The sequence below is a fragment of the Aythya fuligula genome, chromosome 2 (genome assembly GCF_009819795.1).
Source record: "Aythya fuligula isolate bAytFul2 chromosome 2, bAytFul2.pri, whole genome shotgun sequence".
NCBI lineage: Eukaryota > Metazoa > Chordata > Aves > Anseriformes > Anatidae > Aythya > Aythya fuligula.
Genome location: NC_045560.1, coordinates 156,066,755 through 156,081,083, shown reverse-complemented (window position 1 = coordinate 156,081,083; position 14,329 = coordinate 156,066,755). Strand labels below are relative to the sequence as shown.

General features: G+C 52.5%; 1 protein-coding gene across 1 annotated transcript; it reads left to right on the top strand.

Moving 5' to 3' along the window:
* Nucleotides 1-402: 402 nt before the first annotated feature.
* Nucleotides 403-8,166, top strand: PTP4A3 (protein tyrosine phosphatase 4A3). The gene is made up of 5 exons (XM_032183329.1): nt 403-594; nt 1,991-2,083; nt 5,432-5,562; nt 6,158-6,232; nt 6,742-8,166. Exons 1-5 carry the CDS (start codon nt 490-492, stop codon nt 6,857-6,859), a joined length of 522 nt encoding a protein of 173 aa, XP_032039220.1. The 5' UTR covers nt 403-489; the 3' UTR covers nt 6,860-8,166.
* The last annotated feature ends 6,163 nt before the right edge of the window (nt 8,167-14,329 follow it).

Genomic DNA, 14,329 nt, shown 5'->3' with positions numbered 1-14,329 from the left:
CCCCAAGTACTCCACATACCCCGATGGGGTAACGTGACGGGGCCACCCCCGTGCCACCACCATCCCCATACGCAGAGGCCTTTCTAGAGCGCGGCACCGGAGGCGACAGCCGCTCGCCATTGCACACGCCGAGGACGCCGACACTACAGCAAAGGGATTTTTATTTTTTTTTGTTCTTTTTTTTTTTTTTGTAATTATTATTATTATTATTATCATTAATATTATTACTACCGTTTGGCTTTCACCCCGGGGGGGCTTGCGGTGTGTCGAGGAAGCCGGCGCACTCCCAGGAGCTGGGATTATTTGCACAACGTTTGTACATTGAGTTCTCGATCCTGTTTTTGGTGTTTTTTTGTTTTTGTTTTTTTTTTAAAGCGCAGAGGGGTGTTGGGTTTTCTTTTCCCCTCCACACCACGCTTTTCTTGGGTTTTTTCCCACCCCCCCCCCACCATCAGCATCACCTCTGCGTCACCGTCCTCCCATCCCACCATGGCCCGGATGAACCGCCCTGCGCCGGTGGAGGTCTGCTACAAAAACATGAGGTTCCTCATCACCCACAACCCCACCAACGCCACACTCAGCACCTTCTTGGAGGTAAGAAGGGTCGTGATCCCGTTGCACTCTTGGGGGGATTAAAGCTGCAGTCGGCTCATTGGGATGCAATGGGGATGGATCGCGGGGTAGCTCATCCATAGGACACCAGCGCAATCCTATTGGTGCCCCCCATCCTGATGGCATCCTGGACGAGGTCCTTATCATCACCAGCTTTTTAGGGCAGGATATTTTGGAGGACCCTGAGTGTGGGGTTTTTCAGAGCTTCACCATCCCCATTGCATCCCCTGTCAGCTCCAGCAAAACATCACCTTTTGCAATGAGATGCGCAAACGCACACAACCTCCCCGGCGTCTCGACAAAGTATTTCCCACCCCAAATATCCCAGCACCTCCAAGAGAGCAGGAAAACCCCCCATACCCAAAAAAACACACGTGAGCACCAGGGACATGTGTGAACACGAGGGAGAAATCCGAAACAGCCACCGCACACTGGTGGCATAATTCTCCTTCCTTCCAGCCACTGTGATTTCTGGCTGAGCGCACGGGGATTCGCCGCGGTTTGGCAGCCGTGCGCTGGGCAGGGATCAGCAGGATCATCCGAGCCCCCGGCCCGTCACGAGCAGGCACCGGGATGATCTCAGGCGGCGCCCAGCCGGGGCTGATACGCCGGCACGTAATCCAGGGGCAAGCCGTGCCACGGGTGCTAAGCCCGGCTGGAAGGAGCCCAAGTCCCGGCGTGCCCGCAGCGCGTTCGAATAATTAACTGGCGGGGTACGGCAGCAAAACGCCTTCGTCAGTCCCAAAGAAGCCCCGGGCAAGATGCTGAGTGGGTTCAGAGGGGTGTGCCAAGCCCTCATCCATCTCCACGCACTTCTGCAGGGGGAGATTAAACCTTGCTGAGCACCACTAACACCTCTTTTGGAGGATTTGTCCCTTTTTCGGGGATTTTTCTTTGGGGCACGCACTGCAACTCTGCATCGTGTCCCATGCTGCAGGTTTTGCTCTTGCTGCTGGGATCCCAGGTGCTATTTTAGTCCTGGTCTTTTAATCCTCCCATTTTGTGGTCCTGGTCTTTGTCTTGGGTGCTTGCATGGGAAACTTGATGTGTTTCCAAATCCCTTCGTGGCTTTAAAATTAAATGGCTCCATTGGCGCTCTAGATTTAAAATCCATCCCCGTGCCCATGCAAGGGGTTTGGTGCCCCGGGGTTTAAAGTTTCCTTGGGATTTGTTTTAATGTTTCCTTCCCAGGCCAAGTAGACCATGAGAATTTCTGCTCTAGCATCCAGAGAGGTGGGAGTGATGCAGTTGTAGGGGATTTGTGGGTCTGTGTGGTCGTCACAGGGCTCGGCCACGTTGGGGACAACCAGGGTGCATCCCAGTGGGATTTTTCCAGCTCTGCCTGTCCTAAGACCCCCCGTCTCCTTTCCCCCCCCAGGATCTGAAGAAGTACGGTGCCACCACGGTTGTGCGAGTGTGCGAAGTGACCTACGACAAGACCCCCCTGGAGAAGGACGGCATCACCGTCATGGTAGGTGGACACCACAGTGACACCCCCATCCGTGTCCCCCACGTCCCACGGCTCCAAAAAGCAATGAGGCTCCACGGGGGGACACGCAGGAGCTCGGGGTCCCCCCAGTCCCATAGGGTAGCACCAGACAATGATGCTTTATCCTCAGCATCTCTGCTTCATGTCCGTGCACGAAGAGGGGCTTAAAAATGAGCAAGCTCCTTGCTGGGAAAGCTGGAAGTATCTGGGCTGTGTTCAGGATGGATATAGGGGGTGGCGAGGGAGAGGTTTGTGGGTTTGGGGCAATTACTGCCTTTCCAAGGTACCGCAGGAGCTTTTGGAGGTTTGGTTGTGCTGTCTGAGCTGCAGGCTCCCTGCCATGCAGCTGAAGCTTCCCACTGAGCGGGATTTCTGCAGCAAAGCTCCCCCCGCAGCCGGCGCAGGGAGTGTTTGAACAAGCAGGGGGAAATTCTTTTCAAAACAAATGAAAAATCACAGGCTTTCCTTGGTCGGCGGAGGGAAAAAAGCTCCAAACAGGAGAAACTCAGCTTGCTTTGAATCCAGCCCGCAGCGATCCAGGCGTTTGCTTACCCGGAGGAGAGAGATGAGGATGATTTCCAAAGCTGAGCCCCAAACCCCATCCCCGGGGTCTGCTCGGCATCCCTCCTTCGGCACAGATCGTGTGCGTGCCCCGGAGCTTGAAGGCAGGGTTCGAAGCCCAACTTTGGCCTCGGGCAGAGGCGGGCGAGCTCCCCGCTTGCCGGCGTCGGGCTGAAATTGGGCTGGTGCTTTAAAAAAAGAAAGCAGTGCCCACGCAGCCGAAACTGTGACTCATGCAGCCGAGCCCGCAGCTGCCTGCGCTGCCCGGCGCTGGGGCTTGGGAGCAGCCACGAGAGCCACCGAGCCCACGTGGAAGGTGCACATCGTTCCCGTTACCCTCAGCGATCCCATTACCCCTTATCTAAGGGGGATAAGGAATCAGGGGGCTTTTTTGCTCTTTTTTTTTTCTGGGGAATCAAGGGGAGCGAGCAAGGAGAAGGAAGGCAAGGATGCTGAGCTGGCAGTTCCCAAGCTGTATCTCGCTGATAAATAATTGGAGGTGATGTCAGGCGGGATTGCCGTGCCGGGGATTTGGCACCGGGTGAGCTGGGAGCCGCTTCCCAGCCTCGGGGGGCAGTGAGGAATGGGAGGAAAACAGCAGAGGAGCTTTTGGGGGGGATATGGGGCACCCCTGTCCTGCCCTTCGCAGAGCAGGCAGGTGGTTTTTGGTGGGCTCCAGCCTTTCCCCAGCTGAAACACGAGGGTGTTCTCCCTGTTGGGAAGGGTCTGGGGAGCCCAACTTGCTGGTGTGGGGAGATGGAGAGTTCTCACTATATAAGATACACCCTAGATATAAGGGATATCCTAGATATCAATAGAGATATACCCTAAATATAAGGGATATCCTAAATATCAATATAGATATACCCTAGATATAAAGAATATCCTAGATATCAATAGAGTTATACCCTAGATATAAAGGATATCCTAGATATCAGTTATACCCTAGATATAAGGGATATCCTAGATATCAATAGAGATATACCCTAAATATAAGGGATATCCTAAATATCGATATAGATATACCCTAGATATAAAGGATGTCCTAAATATCAGCATAGACATATCCTATATACAAGGGATATCCCAGATATCAGTATAGATATACCCTAGATATAAGGGATATCCCGGATATCAATACAGATATACCCTAGATATAAGGGATATCCTAGATATCAGTATAGATATATCCTAGATATAAGACATCCTATATATATAGATATATATCCTATATGTAAGATACATGTATAGATAGATACAAATGCATCTTTTATATAAGATACATTCTAGATGTAGGGAGATACATATCCTATATGTATACCTATATATCCTATATATAGGATATACCTATATCCTAGATATACCTATATCTTATAGAGAGATACCTATTTCCCAGGTATAGAACCTCAGCCTGAAGGACTCCAGCCACAAATGGGGTGAAAAACAGAATTTGGTCTGTAAGACAGGAGAGACTGTGCCCTACGTATGCATCCTATATGTGGGATATCGCTGTCGCTCTCTGTAAGATATGGCCTATATAGAAAGGTATCTACATCCTAGATCTACAATATCCTATAGGACATGATAGATATATCTTACATAGAGTGATAGCTATAGGTAGAGGTGATATCTATAGATATCATCAAGCCATGATGACTCTGTCCCCGTGCTTCCCATCGCTCAGATTTCTCTTCATCCCATCCAAGTGATGCTCTCCTGCCCACCCCTGCCTCACAACCCACTTTCCTCCTGCCAAAAAAAAAAACAAAAAAAAAACATTTGGGGATAGAAACGGCCCCATTTTGGGAGCGCTGTGCAACCCCAACTGGTGGTCAGTGCCCATAGGGAGAGACCATCCCTTCCCCAAAACACATTCAAAGGCAAGGAGGAGGATGCTTTTTCCCCCCAAGGAGCAGAGCCTGGTTGGGAAAGTGTAGCAGCACTTTACCTGCTACATCACCAAAGCCTTATGTTGAGTCTCTGCAGCTCAAGGAGCTTTTCTGATGGCCAGGAACACGATGTGGCAGTGAGAGCAAAGCCTGCCATTTGGCTCTTGCCCCCAGCAGCCTTTTGGAAAATCAATTTTCTTTCATTTTTGTTCCTTAATAGCCTTCCCGTAAGGATGCTGTTTAAATGGACCCATTTGAAGGGTCTCCCTCTGGAAGGACAGAGCCCTTCAGCTTCTGCTAGAGTTACAGAGGGGGTCCCCAAAATTGCAGCCTCCCAGATGGCCCAGGCATCCTTTCCAGGCTGTGTATTTGCTTCCTCCTCACCTTTCTACAGCAGGCTGGATTTTGGAAGTGGGAGATGTTGGCTGTGTCCTGATCACCTTTGTTAAATTTCCTGCAAAGTGGCTTGGTGCTCCTGGCACTGGGTGTGCCGGTGAGGGGAAGGATGGGGCTCGCAGCGCAGCTGCCAAATGCAAATGTGTTTGAGTGAAACCCCAAATGAGTTTGGAGGAGGCACACAACGGGCTGTGGAGGCAGGAGGACGTGGGGACAGGACCATGCTGGAGGCTGTATAGGTGGTTCTGAAGGATGAGCCTGTTCCTAAATGGAAGACCCTGAGCCTAACACCATCCACCCACAAAACCCTGAGCCAAAGCAGTGCTGCAAAACCCCAAACCCACTCCTATCCCCAGCTGGCTGCACCCTGAGCTCAATTCCCAGCACACAGCGTCTCCCCAGGATAAAAGCAATCCCCTCTGGCTTTCCCTGCGGGGATCTGACGGTGCTTTTCTCTTTTCCCATCCTTCCCCCGTTCCCCCAGGACTGGCCGTTCGATGACGGAGCGCCTCCTCCCAGCAAGATCGTGGAAGACTGGCTCAACTTGCTCAAGACCAAGTTCTGCGAAGACCCCGGCTGCTGCGTGGCCGTGCACTGCGTGGCCGGCTTGGGGCGGTAAGTCAGAGCCCAGCAGGAAAAACCTCCCTGCTTCCCCGATCCTGTCCCATTTTTATGCAGGGATTTTGCAGCAGCAGAGATGTTGGGAATAGGCAGTGATGTGCTGCTGCCTGAGCTCCTCCTTGCTCTTCTTGCCTCCTAATTTTGGGTACCGGGGGGTACCGGGGATGCTCAGTGCTGTGCTGCGATTGCCCAGCAGTGGTTTTGCTTCTGTAATCTTCTTGCAGTGCTTCCACTGAGAGCAGGAGCCCCTGCTGCAGGTTGGGGCTGTGCTTTGCATGTATATTTGGATCTGCTTGTACAAAGATTTGCTTCCGAAATCCTTTCTCTCATGAAAAGAGCAGCAAAAAGCTGCCAGCTCCATCCTGTGGGTTTGACCTCCAGGGTCAGCCACTCTTTGGGGCAGCGCTTGCAGCCGTAAATTTTAATTTACAAATTAAATTTTAATTTACAAATTAAAATCTGGCGACTGCCCACAAAACCACTGTCACAGCCCCGTGGTGCCCACGGTGTCACCACCCCAGGACGGAACATGAGCTCCTGGATTTGGGCTGCGTGGCAGGGGGGTGACCATCCTGCCATTGCATTTCAGTGCTCCTGTCCTCGTGGCGCTGGCCTTGATCGAGAGCGGGATGAAGTACGAGGACGCCATCCAGTTCATCCGACAGTAAGTGCACCAGCGAGCAGCGTTTCAGCACACAAACCTGGTTGGGGTGGGAAGGGACCTCTGGGGCCATCTGCTCCAGCCCCTGCTCAAGCAGGGCCACCTCCAGCAGGGTGCCCAGGACCACGTCCTGGTGGCTTTTGAAGGTCTCCAAGGAGGGAGAAAGCAGCCCCGCTCCAAGGGAATGGAAAGATCTGGCGCAGCTCAGCTTTTGGGAGGTTCCTGTTGGAGAAGTCTGTGCCTTCATGTCATCCTGCAGCGTAGGATTTTAGGGTGACTCCAAACAAATCCACCTCCATGCCCTTTCCCAGGGCACTTGCAAGGAGCTTGCACTGATGGGACCCGGTGCCACTGCTGGGGTTTGTCCCCATCGCCATCCCTGCAGGATGCACGCAGCTTCAGACTCCAAAATCCCAAACTGTGGCTCCGGACAGGGGATTTTGGCCCCACAACGGGTGGGCTCGGAAGGGTCTCGCCCCACACCAACCCCCTTCTTTTCTCATTCCCCGCAGGAAGCGCAGAGGAGCCATCAACAGCAAGCAGCTGACGTACTTGGAAAAATACCGACCAAAGCAGAGACTCCGATTTAAGGACCCTCATAACCACAAGAACAAATGCTGCATCATGTAACCTCAACGACCTCTTGCCAAAACCCGTGCACACAGACACCCCGGGCACTCGCACGCGTCCCCCTCCCTCCTCCCAGCCCCTCGCACCCCACGCACTGCCCCGCTCGCGGACCCCGCTAATAGGGGTCGGGGTTTTGGGGGGATATGGAGCACCCCCGATGTGTGCCGGCACCCGGAACACACTCACCTTGCGGAATCCCCCCCCAAAAAAAGGATGCTCGGTCCAGTCAAAGCCCCGAGGAGCGAAGGCGGTGCTGCCCTTTGACTCCCGGCGCTAGCAGGCAATGAGTTCCCGTGGTGCCGGTTCTGTGTCGCCTTCCTCCTCCTCTTCCTCCTCCCCTTCCCCTCTTGTTGCACTGAGAGCAAGTCCCAGCATGAGGAGGGATGGATGGGCACAGGGACACTTGGTTTTGGGGGATGCGGGCCGGGCTGTGCCAGCCAAGGAGGGATGGGGAGCAGGAGGGCCGGGGCACCCCAAATAAAAACCCTTTCCCACCTCTTCCCTAAAAATAAGGGCTGCAGCAGCAGGGATAGGGGTGGTGATGGGAAGGAGGGAAGAAGGGGGTTCGTAGCATGGTGCTGGCCCTGTGGCCTCAGGAAGGGCTGAGCTAAGCCCCCCCAGCACCATTCCCTTTCTCCTGCCCCCCTTTCCATCACCATCTCCCTGCAGGGCTCACGGGGGGCTCGCAGCCCCTCCAGGTCCCGCAGGGCTGCAGCGAAGGCAGGGGCACCAGGAAATTTGGGGATCGTGGCAGGGCTTTGAGGCACCCAGCTTTTGGGGATGCAGAGTCAGCGCTGGGTCCCTCCAGATGCGGGGTGCTCGTATTTATAGCTTCCAAACTCAAAGGAGAGGGTGGTGGTTTCTCTCTCCCCGCGTCCCCCCAGCTGAGCTCGCAGCAATGCTGCAGCACCGAGCGTCTGCTCAGCATCTTTCCCATTGCATCCCCAAGCCACGGGGCAAACCCAAATTCTGGCCGTGATGCCCTGGGAACACAAAAGTGCATCTCAGGGCACATCCACATCCTCCAGCACGGTGTTTGCTGGCCGAAGGGCCAGGCTGCAGCTTTCCTGGGGGATTTGGAGTGCTCCTGGCAAGAGCGCGTCACCAAATTTTGCACCTGCCTTTCCCCTCTCCTCCCCCGTGGCATCTGCACCGTGTGTGCTTGGCACCCCAAAAAGCCTTGGTGCGTGCCATGGGGTGGGTGCAGAGCTGCCCCCGAGCCGGGACGTGAAACATCTCTCAACTTTCTGCCTTTGAACGCTTGCAGCAGCGGGAGCGGTGGGCACATAGCGGGCACAGGGGTGTTTTTTTTTTTTTTTCTTTTGATGAGGGTAAGAAGAAATTTGCTAATTAAAGGAAAAAAAAAAAAGTTTGTCTTCCGCATGTCCTCTGGCCTTTCTTTCTCCCATCACTGCCCTGCAGAGGTCGGGAGGTGACCCACAGCCACCCAGAGTCATCCTCAGCACCATCGGGGTGGGGCAGCCCATGGGGTGGGACAGCCCATGCTCCCTTGGGTTTCTCTGCCCCTTTCCAGGCTGTCAGTGCCCACATCTCACAGGGAAGGTGGTGGTGGCCGAAGGGTGCTAAGGTGAGCTGATAAAAGCTGTATCTTGTATTAAAACAATCCCTCTGAGTCAGCATCCCTTTCCTGCTGATTTTCCCAATCACGTCCTGCTGCTAAAATAGGTGCTGTGGCTGCCGCCTCGACCCCAGAGGTGTTAGGAGGGAGCTCAGCACTGCGACAAGGGCGACCCCAATCCCTCTTGGACCTGTGGAAGGTTTAGGATAAGACTGGGAACCACCACTGAGGGTACGGAGGTGTTTCTGCCTTGGCAAAGGGAGGAGAAATGTTCTCACCCATGCTCACAGGAGCATTGCACGTCAGATCACCCGGGGCAAGATTTTGGGGGTAACACAGGGAGACAGGCTTGGCGGCGCTTCTTCGCTTCATGTAGCATCCACCCGACACCTTAAAAATAGGGAGCTTTTAGCATTAAGAGCAGTCCTTGACCTGGAAAAATCCACCTGGCCAAATCCTGAGCACCCCTGGCCGGCAGAGCAGCGCCTTGATGTCCTCCGGTTTTGTGAGTCACTGCGAAAGAAACCATGCTGCTTTAATTGCCCTACTTTTTTCTTCTTTTTTTCCCCTTTTTTCATTTTTTCTGTTTGAATGGATGTGTTCCCCCTGTCCTGGAACTTGCTGTCACCTCCCGCATGCTGCTCCGTGGACAGGACACCCAGGAGCTGCCACCCTTGCATGGAGGGTTTGAGACCTCTCTATGTTGAACTGCCAAATATTTGGGATTTTTTTGTTGTTGTTTGCTTTTTTTTTTTTTTTTTTGGACTTGGGCTCCTACCTCTGAGGTACCAGCTCCTTGATGTTTCAGCACAAAGCCAGTTACAGAAACAACAGGCTATGGAAATTGAGGGGTCTTCCAATTGCGTTTTGGGTAAGAAATCTCAGATAACCCAATTCTTTCCATGTCTTGGGACAGTAAAGGGGAAAGTTGGAGCTCAGTAGACATGCAGTGCCTGAGCGAGTCCCAAGTGACCAAGAGCTCATGATTTGGGTTGATTTTAGGGTCCCTTTTTACGGTAATCTAATCCCTGTCTCACCTCAGATGCCGAGACATGTTGAAAAGGGAGAGGTAAAAATTTACACATTTACCAGTTCTGTTACAGCTCCAGTTGTCTCCATTGGGTCTTGCAAAGTCCCAGGGTATTAACACACCATGGCTTTGGCTGCTAGGAAACCACGTTTGCCTACCCTTATCTGCAGAGGCAAAGGCACAAATTGGGTTTTAGCCTTCTGCACCCCTATCCCCCCTCCATGGAAACCCTCCATCTGTCCAGCATCCGAAGGGACTCATCTCCAAACCTCCTACAAGGTCTCCAGAGACCCAAGCAATGGCAAAACCATCAAGCCAAGAGCTCGTAGGCTTTGCCCAGGAGTAAATCATGGCTCAGTATCACATGGGAGATAAACCCAAGCAGGAATTCATGGTTGGAAGGACAACATGGCCATTAAAAATGGGCAGCTCTTTGCTTAGGGAAGGTCTGGTGGCAGACTTTGCATTTGTAAATTCATATTCTTAATCTTGAAGCTTGGGCTGAGAGCATCGGATGAGGTTTATGAGTAACAGATTCTCCAAGGATGCAAAGGGTCTTGCTCTAGCTACAACAGAATGAGTCAATTTATTTTATTTTATTTTTCTTGGGTTTGTTTGTTGTTATGTTTGTTTTGTTTTTGTTTTTTTTATTCGTCCCAGTGGGGAAACACCCGGGGAGATTCATGACTTTCATACAGTTTCCAGGGGCTTCTATCTCATTTCCTTCCAGCGGGCAGGGTAGCTGCAGTTCGGCGGGTGGCTTTGGATGGGATGCTGGCTGGTGGGAGAAAAATGGGTCCAGTTTCTTTGCATGGTAGGGGTCATGGGCCCGTTGTGATCCCACTCACAGGCTCCAGCAGACATTCCCGGGGAGGGGGGCGTTTCTCTGCACTCGGTTTCCCTTTAGACAACGATCTCCAAATGAACCCTCTACTTCCCCACTGTTTCTTTCTGTGCAACAAAGGACTGAATATTTTCCTTTTTAACTCCATGGGCAATCGTAGTAGTATGTAGATTAAGCCCAGATGACTTTTTTTTTTTTTTTTTTTCGGTCTGAGCCATAGCTAAGTTATTGTACCCAATGCTTTTTGTATCAGGCGGCATCACTTTGAATATGCAGATGAGGTATAGGATCTTGACACTTTATAACTTTTTTTAAAAAGAACTTGTCTGTTTACTTATGTCTTGTGTAAAAAGGAAAAAAAAAATGTATGCCTTTTAGTTATCACTTTTTTTTTTTTTTTTTTTTTTGAGTTCTATGAAATTACAGTGGTTTCACTCCAGCAGCGGCGAAATAAAAAGCGTTTCACTGTTTTTTACATCCCTGTGTGCTGCAGTGCTGCTAGGGTTGGTGGAGGGGTGCACAAGGAGGGTGTATTGGGGTCCTTGGCTGGCATCTTCAGCCCTCTCTTGTTCCTCCCAGATGCATCCCAGCTACATTCCCTGGTATATTTTTACTTGTCTCATCTCCCTCCCCTTTCCTCAGGGCTCCCAGAACAGATAACGGAGGTGGCTGGGAAAGGGTAGGACCTACTGTGACCTACTGAGACCCCAGAGCACATGCTCGATTAATCACATGCTCGATTGCCAAAGCATGTCATGGTTTGTAGGTATCTGCCTCGTCATCAAATAATCGGCATAAGGAAAGCCCACGCACATGTCCTGATCCAGTGCCTAGCATGTCTCAGCTGATGGAGTTGGACAAATGCTGTTGCTACTAATGCTGTAAGGTCCAGAGATGCCTTATCCCATATAGAAAGAGCCCATAGGACCATGGCTACTAAACTATACTGTGTAAAACCCTTGAGGTGACCTGTGCAGCGAGTAGCCCTTGTACCAGAAACACCAAATACTTGGGTCTACAATGACCAGCCTCCCTGGGCCCTATAATGAAGCAGCAATGGGAGAAACCAGCTCCCAAATAACCATCACCCACCAGCATGACCGGGGATGGGTTGGGAGCCTGGGCAGGGACTGCAGTTGGAGAGGTGGTGGCTGCTTCTCCCTCTCCTGCTTCTTCTCCCATTATAGACCAGTCAAACAGCTAAATCTACTGGGTGGAGAACAGCCACTGTGACTGAAGGCTTGGGGCAGCATCCTCCAGTTGAGCAACACCAGACACGTTGACCTCAGTCCACCCAGGAAGGCAGACTGGGTGGACTGGTCAGCACACCGTCAAGGAGGAGACAGGCTGGATGTCTGGGCAGGCTGTCTGCTGGCAAGAAGAGGACTTTTGCAGGGAGGCCGTGGTGTCCAAGCCCTTGGAGGAGTTTAAGAACAGGGCTTATGTTTTGCCCCATCCAAGTTCAGGACATGAGGATGACCGCTGCCATGTGGTTTTTATCCCAAGCCACGCTAATGCTCTGGGGTCAGCTGTGGTCAGCCCAGCCCCTCTCCAGGCTCAGGACACACTGAACAAATTAAAACTGCTGAGATAACTGAGCTAGGCATGACATGGGCACTCAGAGACATGACGGATATCTCAGCATTGCTACAGGAATTGGAATGTGTTTTCTATGGGAAAATATCTTCCCTCGACTGGGAGAGGGGGAAGGTTGAAATGGTCAGGACTCATAATGTTTTCTGCAGGACAGGAGCTTTGGAAGAGATTAAATGGGTTTTACGTACCCACTCTCACCATCTGGGCCAAATTATGGACCCCTCAGCTATGCCTATGGGGACTCCTTGAGAAACCCAGTCACTATGATGTACCAGATGAGCAGCAGAAGAGGTGGGCTTTAGAATCATAGACTCATTGAGGTTGGAAAAGACCTCCAAGATCATCTGGTCCAAGCATCCCCTACCATGGATGTCACCCACTAAACTATGTCCCTAAACACCAGGCCCAACCTTTCCTTGGACACCCCCAGGGATGGTGACTCCACCACCTCACTGGGCAACCCGTCCCAGTGCCTGACTGCTCTTGCTGAGCAGAAATATCTCCTCATTTCCAACCTGAACCTCCCCTGGCACAACTTGAGGCCATTCCCTCTGGTCCTATCACTGGTTACCTGTGAGAAGAGGCTGACCCCCAGCTCCCCACACCTTCCTTTCAGGCAGTTGCAGAGAGCAATGAGGTCTGCCCTGAGCCTTCTCTTCTCCAGACCAAACACCCCCAGCTCCCTCAGCCTCTCCTCACAGGACCTGTGCTCCAGGCCGTTCACCAGCCTCATAGCCCTTCTCTAGACCACTAATCTTAGCAGGGCCGGCAGGCCCAGGAACAGTTTTGACCCTCTCCAGTGAGTGCTGTGCTCTGCAAAGCTCTGCCAAGGGCAGATCTCCACCAGCCTCAGCCCCAGTTAGGGCAGGGAGCACAGGCCAGGGGCTCTCTGCATAGGAAGCTGCTGTGAGGTGGGTGCTGACATTGCTACTTTAAGGAGTGTCATAGGTTTTCCTTACACTTCCACTGCCAGATTGATGGCTCAGCATTAGTCTTGATGATTGAACTGTTTGAAACAGGGCTTGTAAGGACCATTTGTCCACCTCTCTGCCCCAGTAATTTGAATCCTGGGGACTGGGACTGATTACACCCCACAGGGCACAAGAGCTCCCAACATCACCACGTTCCTACAGGGCCAGTGACAGCAGCAGGTAAAGGAAAGACCTTAGGAAGAAATTCTTCACTCAGAGGGTGGTGAGGCATGGGAATAGGTTGCCCAGAGAAGCTGTGGATGTCCCATCCCTGGAGGTGTTCAAGACCAGGCCGGATGGGGCTTTGGGCAACCTGGTTTGATGGGTGGCATCCCTGCCTATGGCATGGTGTTAGAACTGGATGATCTTTAAGGTCACTTCCAACCCCAGCCATCCTCTGATTCTAAGTAATATGTCCAATAAACCATAGCTCAAGCTTTGTTGGAAACACGGGAGTCCACCTAGAAGAGACACTGCTCACACCTCACCCACATGAGACTTCCTCAGTGCTTCACCATGGGCAGAGACCAGCCATGGGGAACAAAACCAGGCTTTGCTCATGAAACCAGCTGGGTTTTTCACTCTGCCCCCCATGGCCAAGGCAGGAAGGCAAAGACTGGAGGCTCCATGGAGGCCAAGGAGCAGGAGTTTGCAAGAACAGACTGGTAAGGAAGGAAGGCTGACGCTAATTGTGTGAGCTCCTGAGTAATTACAGGGGTTTGGGTGGGGTAAGCAGGGAAGGGGGAAGGAAAGTCCCCTTGCGCTGCTGTAGGCTCAGGGAGACTTTTCGGTGAGATGCTGGCTCGCAAGAAGGGAGAATTGCAGGTCAGATCACACCGGGGCACCGTAGCCAAAGATGTCCTTGGTTCGCCCCAACGCTCCTCAAGCGCTCTGCAAGGCAGATCCTTATCTCCCCACCCGCTTTGAACCAGGCAGCTGCAAGGGGCACTGCCTCCAGGTTTGTGCAATAAGCAACTGGGCCTTCAATCAGCCTAATTGCTGCCTCGCCTCCCCACCAGAAGGGCCAGGGGGACTTCTTGAACGCAAGCATGTGTGCTGGAGGAACACCCGCCCGCACTCCTGCCTGTACATGCTGTCTCCTACCTGCCTGCATTCCTCCTCACCCTCCGTCGCCAAAAATCGTGCACCCCTTTGCAGGCCAGCCCCTGACTCTGTTCCGGGCCAGGCTGGTGCCTCTCCACGTGCCCGTCATCAAGAGTAGCACGACAGAAGCCCAGTAAATTGGGGTGTGTGGAAGGGTCTGGGTTGGTCACTCATGGGTCTTGGGATCTCTTCACAACTCACGCCATGGTTGGTGGAGGAGTGGGTACCTGTGAGCCCTACCAAAACCACGTATCTCAGAGCCTTCAGTCATGACAGAACCAAATTTGGTGAGATCCAGCCAGCTCAAGGTGAGCATCCATCACGTGGTCTCAACCCCACCTCTCCA

What these genes read in the sequence shown, in the direction of transcription:
- PTP4A3 (XM_032183329.1), top strand. Translation starts at nt 490, where the DNA reads ATGGCCCGGATGAACCGCCCTGCGCCGGTGGAGGTCTGCTACAAAAAC. An exon ending in AGGACGGCATCACCGTCATG is followed by an intron (nt 2,084 to 5,431) that starts GTAGGTGGACAC and finishes CCGTTCCCCCAG; the next exon opens with GACTGGCCGTTCGATGACGG. An exon ending in TGCGTGGCCGGCTTGGGGCG is followed by an intron (nt 5,563 to 6,157) that starts GTAAGTCAGAGC and finishes ATTGCATTTCAG; the next exon opens with TGCTCCTGTCCTCGTGGCGC.